Source organism: Asterias rubens, chromosome 16 (assembly GCF_902459465.1).
Source record: "Asterias rubens chromosome 16, eAstRub1.3, whole genome shotgun sequence".
Taxonomy (NCBI): domain Eukaryota; kingdom Metazoa; phylum Echinodermata; class Asteroidea; order Forcipulatida; family Asteriidae; genus Asterias; species Asterias rubens.
The window spans coordinates 8,872,628-8,890,883 of record NC_047077.1 but is presented as its reverse complement, the minus strand read 5'-3'; the positions used below and the strand labels follow the sequence as shown (position 1 = coordinate 8,890,883).

The 18,256-nt window shown below is 38.4% G+C and overlaps 1 protein-coding gene across 1 annotated transcript; it reads right to left on the bottom strand.

The window, feature by feature from the left end:
* Nucleotides 1-221: 221 nt before the first annotated feature.
* LOC117301150 (sodium/myo-inositol cotransporter-like) lies at nt 222-13,285 on the bottom strand. The gene is made up of 14 exons (XM_033785045.1): nt 13,109-13,285; nt 11,210-11,281; nt 9,637-9,741; nt 8,345-8,404; nt 6,894-6,998; nt 6,184-6,370; nt 5,489-5,697; nt 4,535-4,670; nt 3,544-3,651; nt 3,185-3,350; nt 2,328-2,496; nt 1,845-2,060; nt 1,143-1,260; nt 222-642 (listed from the first exon to the last, which is right to left on the bottom strand). The coding sequence occupies exons 1-14, from the start codon at nt 13,190-13,192 to the stop codon at nt 410-412; spliced, it is 1,968 nt and encodes a 655-aa protein (XP_033640936.1). The 5' UTR covers nt 13,193-13,285; the 3' UTR covers nt 222-409.
* Between the last annotated feature and the right edge of the window lie 4,971 nt (nt 13,286-18,256).

Genomic DNA, 18,256 nt, shown 5'->3' with positions numbered 1-18,256 from the left:
TTTTGTAGATTTTTTTCTTTAAATAAATATATACACACTTTTCATTTAAAGGCACTGGGCACCTTTGGTTTATTGTCCAAACCATTCTCACTTGGTGTATCTCAACATAAAATGCATTAAAACAAGTCTGTGAAAGTTTGGACTCAATTGGTCATCAAAGTTGCAAGAAATTAATCATGAAAGAAAAACCACCATTGTTGCACAAAACATGGGTACTTTCAGATGCCTAATAAAAGGCTTCAGGCCTGGAGTCTTTAAATATTTGAGTGAAATATTACCTCTTTCACAGTTTTTCCGTTTCACAGAATGCGTAATTACCAAGAGTGTCAAGTGCCTTTAATGACATTTCGATCACCACAGATGTGAATTGTAGTTAATAATAGCACTGAGCCGACCAACTATTGTTCCTCTAAATTAAACCTGGAATGGTAAAAATGATATACATTGTAGTAGTTATAAGAAGAATGCAAACCAGGTTGATATTCAGGAAGATCTTGGCCTTGGGGTCTTGCTTGAGGGAAGACACCTTCTTGAGATGTTCTTGTTGCTTTCTAGCCTTGATCCTCCCTGCTGATGAGTCATCGTAACCGCAGAACCAGTCGTAGCCTCGCCTCAACACTGTCTTCTCTATGTCTGGGCGCTCTGTAACAAAGTAATAATATTGAAAGAAATTCATCGATTTGTAGAGTTGCCTTCTGAGACTGATGGTCATGATTTTCAACCCTCAGAAGTGTTTGCACAGGTCGGCGCGACAGTCCCTTTCTGTCTTTGCGGTTGATTGAACTATTTTGCGAGAACCGATGTTGTCTTTTTTTGTCAGTTTCATTTGGCATCCACATTTTTCAAAAGAAAACGATTACTCAAGAAGCTCTGAAAAGTTCCAAAAGATCATCATGCCGCTGGGCAAATGTCTTTGTCTCTTCACAAAAAATGTGTGCTTCGTTTTTTTTTTATAGGGCAAGACATTTTCTCATTGGTGAGAGGGAATTTTTACTTTCTACTTGAGCATTTCAAGGGCACCATGAAGGTCGGCCATGGAGGCAATCGCCCCTGAAGTATCAGTCCTGCTATCATAGACTTTTACCAATCACATTATGATTCCTTTGAATTTTGGGGATGGCAAAAACCAAAAATTATTTTACCTCCTCCATTCGTGACGACAATGACGTGACCATCCATCCCCTCATCCTCCTTGGTCTCCTCAACCTCGTCTGAGCGGGGATTGCGATTCAGACGACTCCACCATGTTGTGCGAATTAACTTTCAAAAGAGTGGGAAAATTACAAATGTTTATAAGTTGTCACTAGAGGGCGATATATACTATGGTACTCCCAACACCTTTCACTGAAATAACTTCTGCAAAGCATTAACATTTTAAAACATAACAAGACCTTCTAGTTTGGTTGTCAATGGGGTGTCATAACCAAGTGATTAAGAACGTCGAAATCAAGTTCTGGTGGTTATATTTATTCGGAGTGTGGGTTCGAATCCCGGTCTTGGCACTTGTGTCCTTGAGCAAGATACTTGTTTTATTACTGCAACTCTTCACCCCTTGGCCCAGATTACCCACATGAATCTCATATTGCAGTATTTCCCATAACCCACACCCATAAGGACCCCATCTAGGGCCCCTGCCCATAAATAGCCCAGAAAGTTTCCCATTGGCCCTGTATGGGCTTGCTATCACCTAGCTGGACACAAATAAAACCAACCAACTCCGATACCGCCATTAGCCTTTTTGAGGTATGGCGGACATTGTAAGAGTGCACTGTTTGGTGTGGGTAATACTCATCCAAATTTACCCAAACCTAATACATTTGTCATAATAAACAAATCGCTTATACCTTTTCGTCATCAGGAGGCCTTGTAAGAAGGCTGACTACCACATCCACAATGACAGTGATCCAGAACAAGATCATTGCAAAGTACATGTAATGAACTCGTGCTGTAATGGCTGGTCTGGTATCTTCCTCCCAACAGGGTGGGGCTCGGTAGGTGAAATCCAAAATCATCCGAATTACACCGATGATGAACCCGACTACCAGACCACTGAAACAACCCTGAAATTGCAAAGTTTAATTTTTGGTAACAAGTATTTTTTAAATACATCTCTTAAGTTCAGATGAAGATAACACAAATTAAAATTCTGTTTTAAACAGTTTAAATGGTTGTGTAGGTTTTGGTTTTGTTTCAACTGGCCTGGTCTTGTAAAAACAAATCTGGTCTGTAAACATTTTGAGCTAAAAGTCCCACTCTCCTGTAAATCTTCACAGCAAACTGGACTCCTGACTATAAAAAATACAATCACAATTTAAGTAGAATCCTACCTTTTCGTTGCCTCTCGGCCAGAGCAGTGCCACTAGGTAGACGGCAGCCACAGGAGGAGCAAGGAAAGCAGAGATCTCCTGGATGTAGATGAAGAGTTGACCTCCTTGCATCTTCTGTATAATTGGTATCCATAAGATGCTGATGACGATCATCACGATGACTACAAGCCTGGAGAGTGACACAATAAATGGACTTAGTTTAAATACACTGGACACTAATGGTAATTGCCAAAGACCAGTCTTCTCACTTGGTGTATCTCATCATATGCATCAAAAAACAAACCTGTGAAAATTTGAGCTCAATTTGTCGTCGGAGTTCCAAGATAACTATGAAAGAAAAGAAAAAAAACACTTGCCACACGAAGTTGTGTGCTTTCAGAAGCTTGATTTCGTGACGTCAAATTCTAAATCCGAGGTCTCGAAATCAAATTCGTGGAAAATTTATTTTTTTCTCGAAAAGTACGTAACTTCAGAGGGAGCTATTTATCACAATGATTTATACTATCAACCTCTCCCCATTACTCGTAACCAAGTGAGGTTTTTATGCTGATAAATATTAAGAGTAACTGCCAATAGTGTCCACTGCCTTTAAGTCAAAGATTGTTTTAATATGTGACACTTGTCAGTTTTGAAATGAACTGTTCTGCTTTGTAACTACTATCTTGGGTTGAAGGTAGAAAATCGGCCGGGACTTCACTACTCTATCTTTTAGTAAATCGTAATTAACTTCACTACCGCGGAGCGAGTTATTATTTGGTCTCAACACTTCGATTAGCTTGTTGTAAGTCATTGTGTCGGGAGACTGAAGGTAGTAAAATTATGAATGAGTTTTGAAGAGGAAAGAAGGGTGAACATACCTGCCAACAATCATGAGCTCCCGAACACTTGCAGACCTCTTGCTAAACTTGGCCCGGAAGAACTGCCAGATGTCGATGGTGAAGAGGGTACTGGTACTGTTGAAAATAGAGGTCAAGTCGCTCATAAGAGCGGCCAGCATGACGGCCAGCAAGACGCCTCGTAGACCTTTGGTGGAGGAAATGCATAAATCAGTGTGGGTCAATCAAGCTCTGTGATTGATCACTCCAAAACCGGCGGATTTGTAAAGCTACAGTAGCTCTTAGCTACCCTACATCCTACAACTTAGACTGTTTTTAGAGGTCTGGAATATTAAGTCATACTTTCACCTACACTAAATTGCATTGATTTTGTTCTTTACCAACAGGTAGAACTCCCATGACCAGCTTAGGGTAGGCGATGTTTGAGCATCCAGTAGAACTTCCACATGCAGCCATACAAGTCTCTTCAGAGGCACACGCAACTTCATCTTTAGCAAATAAAGAAAATGAAACATTAAAAATGACACAACTTTACTTTTTCCTCCCTCCATTGACAAAAAACGCACAAGATTTTCGGCAATCTCTCAATAATGCTACCACAAATCAAATGTTCACGGGATTGTTTTAATGGTATGAAAAAAAGTTCCTATAAAGACTTGTTCATAGTGATTTTCCTAACTCTCGTTCAGCGCTTTGATCTGGTTTGTAAAAAGGCTTTATATAGCTATTTAATATTTAATGAGTAGGGTAGATGGCCTTAGCTTTCGATCCAAGCCGGACCTTCTTCAGAGGCATAAACAAGTACAAACAAATACATATCAATTTATAGAAAAAGAGAGGGCAAATGGATTTAAGGGAAGGATCCAGAGAGAAGCGGAAAAATTATAGCCAATTAAGGAAAAATGTTAGAAATTGCTCTGAGAAGAACAGGTAGGGAGTGGAAAAAGATGAAATGGATGTTGTAACAATTAAAACAAGATACAAGCCAACCAGTGGGATTAACTGTAGTTAATATTTAATATTAATTATTATTGAAGGCCTACTCTTTTCAAAAATTAATATTTCATGTATTTGACCAAAGCTAAGGTGGTAGTCTCGGCCGATTTTCTACCTTCCACCCAGGGTTAAAAGGTAGGACAGTTCTTTTCAGATCTGAGAAGTCTCAGAATTCTGAAAATCTATTCCGCGGAACTAAAATATAAAGCAAGACAAGTTGTCAAAGGAACATAATCTACATGAACTAGATACACACATGGTGTTACAGCAAACAAAATATGTATTGATAAATTGCCGTGCCATGTAATGCCTCAAATCCCATAACACTCTTAAACATGTACATTTTGTGTATCTGACACCATTGATCCAACATACCAGTGAAAAGAACTCGACTGATCATCCCTGGTAATACCATAAGAAACAATGGCAGCATCTTGGCATAGCCAGCCATTAAGCATCCACCTTGGGCGTGGGATAAACTCTTTGCAGACAGGGCTCTCTGTACCATCATCTTAGACAGGAAATAAAAACAACAACTTGGCTCTAAGGCACTGGACACTATTGGTAGTTACTGAACACAAGTGTTATCATACAAAATTAATTGGTAACGCGCAGTGGAAAGCTGTTAGTAGTATAAAACATTGTGGGAAACGGCTCCCTTTAAAGTGACATGTGTTTTTTTTTCTCACTCAGGTAATTTTTCACTTAAGAAATACCTTAGACCTGAAGCTTTATTTAGGCATCTGTAAACAAATTTGTGCAAACAAAAACGTGTTTCTTCTTTCATTATTTTCTTGCAAATTTGATGACAAATTGAGTCAAAATTTCCAAATTTGTTATATAAATAGTAATAATTATAAACAAGAATGGTGTGTTGACAACACAAATGCCCCGCTGAGATAGGAGTTGCTACACCAAGTCCTTTTTGATTTATTGCTTTAGCCAAAACGAGCTTATAGTTTATCCAAAAACAATAGGCGTCTAGGGGATCCCATGACCAATCCACAAACCAAGTTTGGAGTTGATACGCCAAGTCTTTCTTGAGATATCGCTCGGACAACATTTCTTTTGTTTTAGCCATAATGAACTTAATATTTATCTGAGGGGATCCAAAAACAATAGGCTTCTGGGGGATCCCATGACCAATCCACAAACCAAGTTTGGAGTTGATACGCTAAGTCAGCCAACTTTAGTACAGGACCACTTTAAAAGTAATTGGACTAATTTTCTGCTCAAAAGCACAAGCGCCTTCTTGACCTTGTTGCAAGGCCGAATTTTGACAAACATCTGCATAAAAGTTGTTTATATAAAGGTCATGAATATCTATACCTGGTCTGCGCACCAGTACCAAATTGACGCAGGCGTCTGACCGAAAAGGAACCCAGCCCACGGCATATCAGAGTTGATCGGGTCACGTAGCATCTGCCATGAGTCACTCCGTGGTATCCCGCAGGTCGAGTTGGTATATAGAGTTTCATTTGGGATTGCCGCCATGTACTTCACTTTCAGCTCTGCATACCCACCAACCTTAATAAAACCTGGCGGGAAAAATATAGGCGGATTTTTTTTTAGCAAAGTTCTTTTCAGTTCTGTGTTATGTACACAGTTAAAAGTTTGATCAGACCATGATAATCATCGGTTTTTAAAACTTAAGTGAGACTGTCAGGGGAAAATTTTTAATTCAATTTTGGGTTGAACAAAGACAAATTTACTTGAGTGTGAATTAAACCTGCGACCCCCGGGATTAAAGTGCCGTCGCCGCTACCAAGGGAATGAAATATTATTTCAAGATAACTAAATCTAGAGCAAATAAACTAAATAGTTTGAGAAAACAAACTTAATATTTTGAGCGAACAAGCAATAGTTTTAGGTAACTTAGTAAATACAAATTTTTGAAAATAAATTGTCCCTTGAACTCCGTATATCGTCACAATTGCTTGCAGAGTGAGGTACCTTTCAATATATAGGATTGCAGTGTGATATCTACTGGCCAGGTAAAGTTGTTCAAGATTGTTTGAACTTACTCAAGATCATCAGAATGATAGATCCGATCATCATGACGAAAAACTGAAGAGTATCAGTGAAGATAACAGCTGCTAGTCCACCAGTTACAGTACAGATGCCTGTCAAAATTAGTAGCGCTATCACTGAAGCATAAAGGTTCCAGTTAAGAGCTTGCTGAAGGAACAGTGCACCAGAGAACAAGTTCACCTATTCAAGAAAAATATTCCAATGGAAGGATTCCATTATTCATATTTATAACATATGAGTAAATATTTTGAAAATTTATATTTTCAATCCTACCAAAATGTTGTGAGCTAAACACTTATTGGACAGGCCTTTTTTGACATCTTTGTGAAAGTGTCGTTGGTCACATGAGGGCTCTTTTAATGGAACTGGACATCTCTGGTAATTGTCAAAGTCAGTATTCTAACTGGGTGTATCCAAACATAATGAATAAAACAACAAATCTGTGAAAATTTAAACTCATATGGTCATCGAAGTTGCAAGAAAATGAAAGAATAAACACCCTTGTAGCACAATGTGTATTCTTTCAGATGGCTAAAAAAGCTTCATAGTCTTATTTGATTATATTACATGTATATAGTTTTACACTACCAACAGCTCTCCGTTGCTTATTAATGCTTGCTCTCTAACGATTATTTTGAGTAATTACCAATGGTGTCCAGTGCCTTCAAGTTATACTTAATTATCACCATTTCTTTTAACTTACTGAAATCTTTGTAAAAATATAAAGGATGAGTGAGAGCATGGCAAGATAAACTCGAATCCTCTGCCCTCCAAATCGCTTCATCATGTACTCTGGAAGGGTGTATACCTGCAATCAACAAGAGAGAATATTGCAATATTGTGGTCAACAATTATTTCACGTCAACAAAATATGTTAAATAGAATACATAATCAAATTCATATCATTACTGCTAAGAAGAAACTAGCTGCTGCATGGATACCAGTCTCAAATGGTACACAATGGTATTTTGGCTGGTAACCTTTTCTGGTCAGTATATTTGTTAAGTGCATCACCTTTTTTATAGTTTATTAATGAAGCATGAATAAATCCACACATGTGTATAGTGCCCTGAAAAAGGGTAAAACGTGAACCAACCACCCCCAACCCCATGTGAAAAAAATCGTGGTTTTTGCACCATGTCTTTGACGGTTAAAATAAAACCGATCAAGTTATAAAATTAACAAATATAAATTTATATATATATATTTCAAAAATGTTTTCTTGTTTGGGCTGTTGATGGCTTTGATATCATATCTATATTAATGGTGCTTTGTACTTTGGCCAAAACAGGGAACCGACGAAGATAATATGAAAATGAGTGGTGTGTGAACTGACAGGCTGCTTACATTTAGTCAGTCTGTTGAAGTGTTTTTTCCAGATACCAAGGTTGCTGTAACTTAAAGTGAGGGTAAACCTTCAGTATTATTGTCGACGACCAGTCTCGTAGTGGTGTATCCCCACATATGCATTAAATGTCAAACCTGTGAAAATGTCGCAAGATAATGAAATAATGTTTTTCCAAGTACCTGAAAAAGGCTTCATACTTTATGTACCAATTATCTCTGATGATATTGAAACACAACAATCTAAAATTCAAATGTTAAAGTCACCTGGAAGTGGTTTTTTTTTCAAAATAAGCTTTTGTCACCAATAGACGTGTTTTGATGAGTGGAGTGTGAATAACAGTTAACTGAGGTTTTAAAAAATCAGTTCTTATGTTATTTACAAATAAGAGTAGACCCCCACCCGAGAGGGCGCTGTTCGTGACGTCAATCGAGGCAGACTGTGCCTGTAATGCGTAGAGTAAACACAATTGCAAGTACATGTACGGACCAGGTCGTGAGTTTGTACGTTTCAAAAAAATGTGTTTTTTTTTCCGGCAATGCCGACTAGGTGTATTGCTGCTGAATGCAGAAAAACACTTTTTGAAACGTACCAACTCACGACTTGGACGTACATGTACTTTGCACGTGTGTTTACTATACGCATTGCAGGCAAAGTCTGCCTCGATTGACGGCACAAAAGGGGTAGGCGGAGTCAGCCCCCCAAACAACTTTATATCTTTTTTAAACAAATCGTGACAAATAATTACTAAAAAAAATGTTTTATTGTTCGTAAGCATATACTCTTATGTTTGAAAGAAAAAAACTCACCCCACTTGCGATGAACACCGGTAAGAATACCCATCCTAATAGCTGAACAAGTAGGCATGCCTGGCAATAAACAAGTGAAAATTGAAATTAATTTATAGCTTATGATAAAATGTTGAAGGTAATTTCAAGCTTCCTTCTTTTAGAGACAATGGACACTATTGGTAATTGTCAAAGACCAGTCTTCTCACTTGGTGTATCTCAACATAGTATGCATAAAATAACAAACCTGTGAAAGTTTGAGCTCAATCGGTCGTCGGAGCTGCGAGATAACTATGAAAGAAAAAACACCCTTGTCACACGAAGTTGTGTGCGATTAGATGGTTGATTTCGATACCTCAATTTCTAAATCTGAGGTCTCGAAATCAAATTCGTGGAAAATTACCTCTTTCTCGAAAACGACGTCACTTCGGAGGGAGCCGTTTCTCACAATGTTTTATACTATCAACCTCTCCCCCATTGCTCGTTAACAAGTGAGGTTTTATACTGATAACTATTTTGAGTAATTACCAATTGTGTCCACTGCCTTTAAATGGCACAATGAATATAATGATTTATCTAAGAACAAACACATCATGGAAGTGACCAAGAAAGTGAAAAGGGTAGAAATGAATACATTATCGATGGGCCCAGAGACTAACCGAATTGCAACCTACACTGCGAAAATTGGAGTGTTATCACATAAAGAGAATCAACATTCACACCAAGTAGACTGTTTTTAGAACTAATTTCCAGGCAGACAAATAATCCCGCTTTTCAGATTAAAATGTCGGGGCATGAAAACCAATATCTGTTTAAAGTAGGCTACACGTTACTTTGAAGTGAAATTTTCTCAAAATGCTTTAAACTTTAAAAAGCTGCTATGAGGCTTCTAAACCAATCGTTTGTATTGCAGTTACTTTTAAGAACAGTGTTATCAAACGTATACCTTCCCTTTAAAGGCACTGGACACGTTAAGTAAATGTCAAATACAAGTATTTTAACTTGGTGTATCCCAACCTATGCATAACAAACATGTAACATTTTTTGCTCAATTGGTCATCGAATTTGCAAGAGAATAATGAAAGAAAAACACCCTTTTGGTGTATGTGTTCTTTCAGATGCATATTAATTTGAGTGAGAAATTACTTCTTTCTCCAAAAACTACGTTACAACTCAGAAGGAAGCGTTTCTCACAATGTTTTACACTACCGACAGCTCTCCATTGCTCAATAAGGTTTAATGCTAATAATTGTTTTGATTATTTAACATAGTATCAAGTGACTTTAAACGTTAAAAGAGAAATTTGAACTTACATTGAATTCGAAGGCTGCGACTCCTATACCACCAGCTGCACCTGACCCAGCGAGGCCAATGAAATGTTCACTGCCAATGTTACTGGCAAACAATGAGGCTCCAACCTGTTTAAAAAGGTAGGGAATTCTCAAATTAAAGGTAGTTAGGGTCAACGTTTTGTCAACCAAACATTTACTTTCAGTAAGTCTATAGTCCTCCAATGGCGTAAAGTTACACTTTTTATACCTCTTTTGAACAATGAAATCCATATTTTTTTTTAAATGAGCTAGGTCTATAGGATGGCTCTTGTTTATGAGCATTTGAGGCCTCTGCGCGTATTTTTCTTAGAATTGAATACAAACAAATACAACTAAATTGACCAGGAGCTCTAAAACTGCACATTTGTTATCATTCATAAAATTATAATTGTAAAGGACCTCGATGCAAACTTATGCTAATTTATAATAGACTTTCAGTTTTTCTGAATTTATAAAATGAACTGAACAGATGTTTCAGAATTTATTGCTTTGAAAATAAAAATAAGTTATGGCATATAGTTAATGCACATTCTTTTTGATAACACAGTTCGTCGGACCAGCACTAAAGGATCATCAAATGCAATTTCGTCCTCATTATCAAAAGTACATCAATGACAAAGTGCGTACAATTTTGAAGAATAAACATACAATCAAAATCAACAGTTAAGTGTTCTACTTTTATATTTTTTTGTTTCTTTTTACCAAAAAAATACTCCTAACACCACTCTTGATCAATAAACCATTATTTAATCCATACAATCTTCACAATGACAAAAACCCAATTTCATGGCTCAGTTAACCGCCGAATTCTGGTATTGGTATATGTTGGGGTACACACGCCATAAGCCAAAATCCCCAATTAAAACGCCTGACGTAAAGCGCAGTATTCCCTGCTTCCATAAGCGCCGATTATCTGCTTACGGTAAGCAGAGCCATGACACTGGGCCCTGATATCAACGAGCAGACTTTGCTCATAGAGATAATTCTTTGTGGTGGATTAGTTATTAGATAAGTGTCCCGCTGATTATAAGTATCTACAGCCAGTTGTTTCGCTCTGTTTTCATCTTGTCATAGTTTTACTATAGGAACATTACAAAAGTGGTAAGAAAAAAAATCGTCTAAGGTCACAGATTTACTTAAACTTACACAGTCTAATGATGATGTTATAGTAGAAAATATCTCGTGAAATATTGTGTCTGAATTGTCATGGAGAAATAAATTAAACTGTTTGCCGTTTGGAGTTTATCGCCCAGTGAGGGTTTTATTCATTTGTTTTTTAATCAATGTCATGCAAAATTAATGTGAAATTGGTGTTTCACTATAAATTGGTCGTGACCCATGGCTGATCGATCTCAAACTTTAACAGGTGTGTCAGTTTATGTATGGTGGATTACATAAAGTGCTGACGCTGCTAGCATCTGTCAGCAAAAAAACACCTTACACTATTTCTTGGTAATAGTTCTAAAAACCAATGTTTCTCAGACATATCAAGAAGTGAACTTCATCACCATACTAGCATAACTCAGGCTAACTCGCGCTCTCCTATAATACTTACCGGCAGCCAAATCATGTGACGTCCAGCCAGAAAATAACCGTTCACTGTCCCTCGATTAGAACGACACATGGACTGAAATAAAGAACGGTAAGTGTAAAAGGATAAAAGAAGTTTGAAGCAGGATCAGAGTATCAAGATTTGAACTTTCCAAGGCTCGATGTCACAAATAATAATGTTGGGGTGGTTAAAGCCTAAAAGGCACTGTACATTATTGGAAATTACTGTTAAAAATAATTGTCAGCATAACAACTTCCTTGGTTACGAGCAATGGAGAGCTGTTGATAGTATAAAACATTGTGAGAAACGGCTCCCTCTGAAGTAATGTAGTTTTTGAGAAATTTCGAGACCTTGGCTGAAATCAGGTATCTAAATGTATGCGACTTGTGCGACTAGGATGTTTTTTTCTTCCATTATTCTTTCGCAACTTCGGCAACCAATTGAGTTCAAATTTGCACATGTTTATTGTTTTTTGCATGTTGAGATACACCAAGTGAGAAGATTGGTCTTTGACAATTACCAAAGGTGTCAAGTGTCTTTAAAAGATTACAGAATTTGTAAGAAAAAGTTCCGTCTAAAGTCACAGATTTAAATAAACTTACACGGTCTAATGATGATGAGAGTACTTTTCGATTAGAAATATATAAAACTTTAATTTGTTGTAGTCGCTGTCATGCAAAATTTGTAATTGGTTTTCACCGTTTTCTCTAAGGGGGTCTAATTATTTCATGACCTCTCGTGTCACACAGGGTGAGAACATAAGGGTATTTTCACTATTATCATGCGAGTCATTGACCGATTGAGCTGAAATTTTCACTGATGGTTCATTATGGGCCTATGTTAATGTAGACTTGTGGACAAGCCGTTAATGTCTGTCGCAGTGAGATAATCTAGTCGTGTTGGTGGCGTAACGATTTAGGTTTCAGTGATCGAATACGTAAGATCACTGCTCTTGCGCGTAGCTGCTGGCTGCATACTCCCCCTCCAACTCACAGCGCGAGACGGAGCAGTAGTCTTGCAGAGGCCAGCAGTCTCGCGAGAATATCGCCAGCGGGAATCGCAGAGAGAGTTTGAATTTTTACGACATGTCTAAAGAGACGGGCCATGCGTGCGGATAACCCGGTCATTGAAAACAACACCATTGTTGTCAATTTTACCGCGAACCTTTGTAATTATTGCACCAATATCATATTGAAAACACTGTATCCAACAGGGAAAACTTTCAGTATCCTGCCACAACTTGTTCACAATTTCTTTTACAAAAAGGAATATCTCCTTTTGAGTAAATCGGATACTCTTTTATATACCCAATACAAATGTGGTGTAGGATACGGAACTTGTCCTCGAATGGTCACAATCTCAAATATTTCTACACAGAGAACGAATTGATTCACCTATCAACGGGAGCAGTCAACCGCGACTGTCCGAGTGGTAGGTCCCTCACACTCACAGGGGTATATTCTACCTCCATAAGCATAAGTCATGGGGAAAGGACACCCTGCCCTTTCTCTATGGTATAAATCCTCATGGGGGTAGTGATATATCTGCCCTCCATTCACCCTTATTATATGATGATATGGAGGTCAAATTATGGCCAAGGATAGCCCATGTTTGACTCCAACTTTGCATTATACAACGTCTACCACTTCAAGTAGAAACCCAAGGATACCGAGTCCCCAAAACACAGAGACATGACCCAGCTAGGCCACCCTTCTCCCTTGATGATCAGGGCCGCTCACCACCGCTTCTTCTTCTACTTCGATACTCGGTAGGATCATCCTCAACTGAAGGTGAGCAGTTGAGGCAATGATGTTGCCTGTGGGAGTGTGTTATGGTTCAACTTCACTAGGTATACTTAAAAATTAATCAAATAAAAATAAAAAAAGTAAAAGCTACACTTACAAGCAGCCCCACACATAACACCAGTGCGAAGTAGACAACCACTGCCACGTAGTCCCATAATACTAGTGTCGAGTGTTCTTCCATGTTTCTTATCTTAGTCAATGTTTCAGGTCCATGAGCGAGTGCACTTGTTGTGAACTGCCGATGATCTTGGTAGGTAGTTCACCAGTGCGAGCATGGAGCTATTAAAAACACACAGTGTAGGCCTATTGTGTACAATGAATACACACCCACCACGTGGATGTGTGGGTATTATTATCCCTTCCATTGATGATACGTACGTGATAGACTTGTGGACAAGTCGTCTGACGCGTCCCGCGATATTCAACTACACTGCTGTCACGACTACGGTCCCAGAAGTCGGCAACCAGCAGTACGCGAGACACAGCCAAACAACTCGACTATCTTAATGTGTGGGACCATTTAATAACGACTGGTCTACGACTGGTCCACAAGTCTACGTACGTCACGGCTTGTGAGTTTTGGCCCATCCCACCAAGGTTGTCAAACTATGGGAAGCCTATCGCAAAAAAAAACCCAGGCACAATCGTTTGTAACAATACATTCATCTTCAGGAGAGATACATTTTGGGGCTTTCTCCAAATATTGATCTGTATGATCCCCTGTTTTTTAATTTTTCCCATATAAAAACATTGTGAGACTAACCAAACAATGTAATATTTCTGATGTTGTTCATTTCCATAATATTATGCGGAATAATATTATTGTAAATATTATTTAATCATGGTGGAATGTTTTTTTGCAGACACTTGGCCGCCCATACTGACCAGGGCGGGTTGATCAACAAAAGAACAGTTTTAATAGATGTTAAATTTGCATCGGGGATAAAGAATATAAATTTTTGGTTACCCATATACACCGATGTGTGTAGCACTGTATACTCAGTACTTTCCCGAGTCCTGTGAAAAAAATCACAGGCATTATAAAAGAACAGCTCTAAACAAATAACTTTACATTAAGGTCGGACCTTTTGTGCACATAACAACAGGAGCTTGCATTCCCTGTGCGCCGTGCCAGTGTTACATTATACACTTGTTGCACGCTGTGACGGGGTCCATGGCGTTTTGTACACCCGAGGGGGAAAATGGAACCCGAGGCGAAGCCGAGGGTGCCATTTTCCCTCGAGGGTGTACAAAACCCATGGACCCCAGTCATAACGTGCAACAATTGTTTGTTATATCTTTGTATAATTGTTATTCCTCTTCTCGAAGTTCTGTTGTCATCTTCAAACATTATTACGGCGGACTATTCATTGTTTAATAAGCAGACGAATGAGAAACAATTCCCTCGAACCCGCGGTTGTTTCGTACACAGCGCGAAATCGACCAACGCTGGGAACGATCAAGGTGACGTACACCCGGTGTACATCACTTTTCATGCGTTTTTGTTGCGCGTCACATGATTGGTTCTCGACCAATCAAACTTCACAATTTGCACAGAGGTATAACAAGACAATTTGTTCCCAGATACTTTGTATGAGCCTGGAAGGAGGACTCAAAAGACGTTTCTACCAGAATAGACCGTTTTTAATAGCAGCAAAGGGATTATTCAATATACGGTCTATGGGTTTGTACAAAATGAATGTGCCTCACTAACTAAATAAGCTACCAAAACAACCAACGATTTGAAAACCAACCAAACAAATTTTCTGCCAACTTAACTTCAGATTTCTGTTCAATTTTCAGGGGGAAAAACACCGAAAAGTACAAATGAAATAATATAATTTAAAAAAAGACACCGCATTTATCATACAGTACTATTAGCAACTCACAATAAAATGTTTCAATTTTACCTCGTGCAATTACCACACAATGAAAGAAAATTTCAAAAACTAGAAATAGTTGCAGTTGTTTTTATTTAAGTGCTTGGCAGGGAAGGTGAACAGCTCATAAAGTAGAGCACACGGGGGAAACATTTCGTGAGAATTGTGAGTTTGATGTAACAAGTACTACATGCATGGTGATATAAAGGAAACGGTTACATATTACACCAGTTATGTCCATGACCAACACAACCAAATAGACAGTACCTTACTACATGCATGGTGATATAAAGGAAACGGTTACATATTACACCAGTTATGTCCATGACCAACACAACCAAATAGACAGTACCTTACTACATGCATCACCATGCCATGGTGATATAAAGGAAATAGTTACACTAACACAAGTTCTTTTCATGACCAACACTACTCAATAGACAGTACCTTACTACATGCATGGTGATATAAAGATAACGGTTACATATTACACCAGTTATTTTCAGAACCGACACTACTCAAAAAGAGATACTCACCTGGTTTTACCAACCGCAATCTCATACTTCACAAACGTAGCTCCACAATCTTGCAGAAAAAAATACTGAACGTTAACGTGACGGATTTGAGCGCTATGAAATAAGCACTAAACTGTTATTATAAAACAAAGATAAAACATTTAACGTCTAGTCTACCCCATATTATGCAAATGATTAGTTTGGGATTCGACTCTGGGGAAACAGATACAAATTCTAATCAATCTAGGGTCGATTTCACAAAGAAAGTCTTAACTCGGAACTAAACTGCTCACAAAAAGCAAGGAAACTTGTTTTCAATCCAGTATATTTGTTACTATTTATTACTCTCTTTGTATGTGGTATATATCAATGCAAAGCTGAACTGTTTCTCTTTAAAATGATACCACATTTGCAATGATTACATGTTGCTGAACTTTGCTACACGAATGACAATGAGGCAAAGTCACAAACCAAATGTGCCAAAATTACCGTTTTCTGTGCTAAATGGTCAATAGGTAATGCTCAATTAGTCAAACCGATCAAGCTTTTCAGAACCATTGATGGTTTACACAAAGATTTGCACCAGTGAGCTCATCAGAAACAATTACCCCTCATCTCTTGAAAAACACCTTGTTTGATGGGTATTTGCAAGGCGATATTCTACAGCCGATTGCAGTCCCATACTTGCAGACTCTTGGACCAAAATGCCATCTTTCAAGACGACAACGCTCGCCCCCATCGAGCCCGACTGGTGACTGACTATACCTGAACAATGTTGGGGTACGCCGGATGGATTGGCCCGCTAACAGTCCAGACCTGAATTCCATGGAACATCTGTGGGACCAGCTTGGCCTCGCTGTCCGCGCAGGAACCACCAACACATCAACTGTGGCTGACCTAACCAGGTTCCTTAATGAAGAATGGAACGCCATCCCTCATCATCAGCGCATCACAAGACTTTTGTGCAGCATGAGAAGAAGGTGCCAGGCTGCCATCAACGCCTTCGGATCATCCACTCGTTGCTGAACTTTTTGTATCAGTAAAGTGTATTAAGGTCACTAAGTTGTCTTGCTCTTTACCAAACTTCTTGTCTCAATAAAGTGGATTAAGATCAGTAAGTTGTCTTGCTTGTTTGAATTACAGTGTCAATTTGATTGTTCGTACAGTAACACACAAAAATTGCTAATTTTGGCACATTTGATTTGTGACTTTGTCTCATTCTCATTAACGTGGTCAAGTCCAGCAACATGCAATCATTGCAATTGTGGTATCATTTTAAAGAGGAACAGTTCAGCTTTGCAATGATATATACCATATACAAAGAGAGTATTAAATAATAACAAATATACTGGGTTGAAAAAAGTTTCCTTACTTTTTGTGAGCAGTTTATATAGTGAAATGACTATATTAAAGAAATATTGCATAATTTTTGTTTTTCTTGCTGAAAAAAATAATATTTGCTGGCAGTGTCGGCACCCTATGTAATCCACCATATCCATCAACTGACAAACCTGTGGAAGTTCGAGTTTGATCGGCCATCTTGGTCACGAGAGAATAGTGAAACACCGGTTTACACATTTTGCATGACATCAGTTTACACAAAATTGATAAAAACGCTCACTGAGCGATAAACTGGAAATTAGATTAGATTTGTTTATTTCTCATCAAATAATGACATTTCAGACAGAAATATTTTCTACTGCCATCATCATTAGACCAAGTATGTTTTCTATGTAAATATGTGATCTTAGACAAGTTTGTTCTTAATTGGTAACACCAGGTGTGTTTTCTTGCAGATAGAGTTTGTTCTTTAGAGAACTGTCTTACTTTATTCTACTACCGCGAAGTAGATTTATGAGACTTCTCAGTTCTGAAAAGAACTGTCCTGCTTTTAACTACTACCCCGGGCGGAAGGTATAGACAATTGGCTGGGACTACTACTTTGGCTTATACGATCGTAATTAACTGCACTACCGCGGAGTCAGTTCTTGAATATTGGTCTCAACGTTTCGACTAGCATGCTCTAGTCATTGTCAAGAGACCAATTCTGTAATGTTCCTTAAAACTGTTTTGAAACCCACCCTTGATCTCCCATTAATCTCTCATTCCAAACATTAGGCCAAGAAAACAAAAATGTCAGTTGATCGTCCTGGTTTTTCAAAAGAGAGGAAGATGGGGGCCTGTTATTTTTTTAATTTCTTTCAAAGGTTGCCGCCCATCGTTTTAATTCAAACTGACCATCAATTCTTCAGTTTAAATTCATCACTTACTTTATGTAGTAAAGATTGGTAAGTTTAATGAGAAATGCACGAACTTTTGTCTTTTTGAGAAGAACAAAATGTTAGGAAAAAAGGATGAGGGAGCGGACGATCAACTGGTAGTTTTTGATTTGGCCTTAGATTAAACCAGGAATGGAAAAGACAATTAAAACACCGCAGTCAAAATACAAATCAAGACAAGGTTGATATTGACTTGAGGAAGATCTTAGCGGTCCGGTCTTGTTTGAGAGACTCGACCTCCTTCAAATGAGCCCGGTGTTTCCGAGCGTTGACCATCCCGTCGTCGTACGTGTTGTCATAGCCATAGAACCCGTCGTACTCACGCCGTAACTTGGACCTCCTAACGTCTGGCAGTTTCGCTGTAGAGAGACAGATAATTAAAGGAACACGTTGCCTTGGCTCGGACGAGTTGGTCTATAAATGCGTTTGTAACCCTTTTTTATAAAACGCATATGGTTGGAAAGATGTTTTACATGCAGAATACAATGATCCACACAAGTTTGCCTCGAGATTGCGTGGTTTTCCTTTTACTGTGCGAACTAACACGGTCGGCCATTTATGGGAGTCAAAA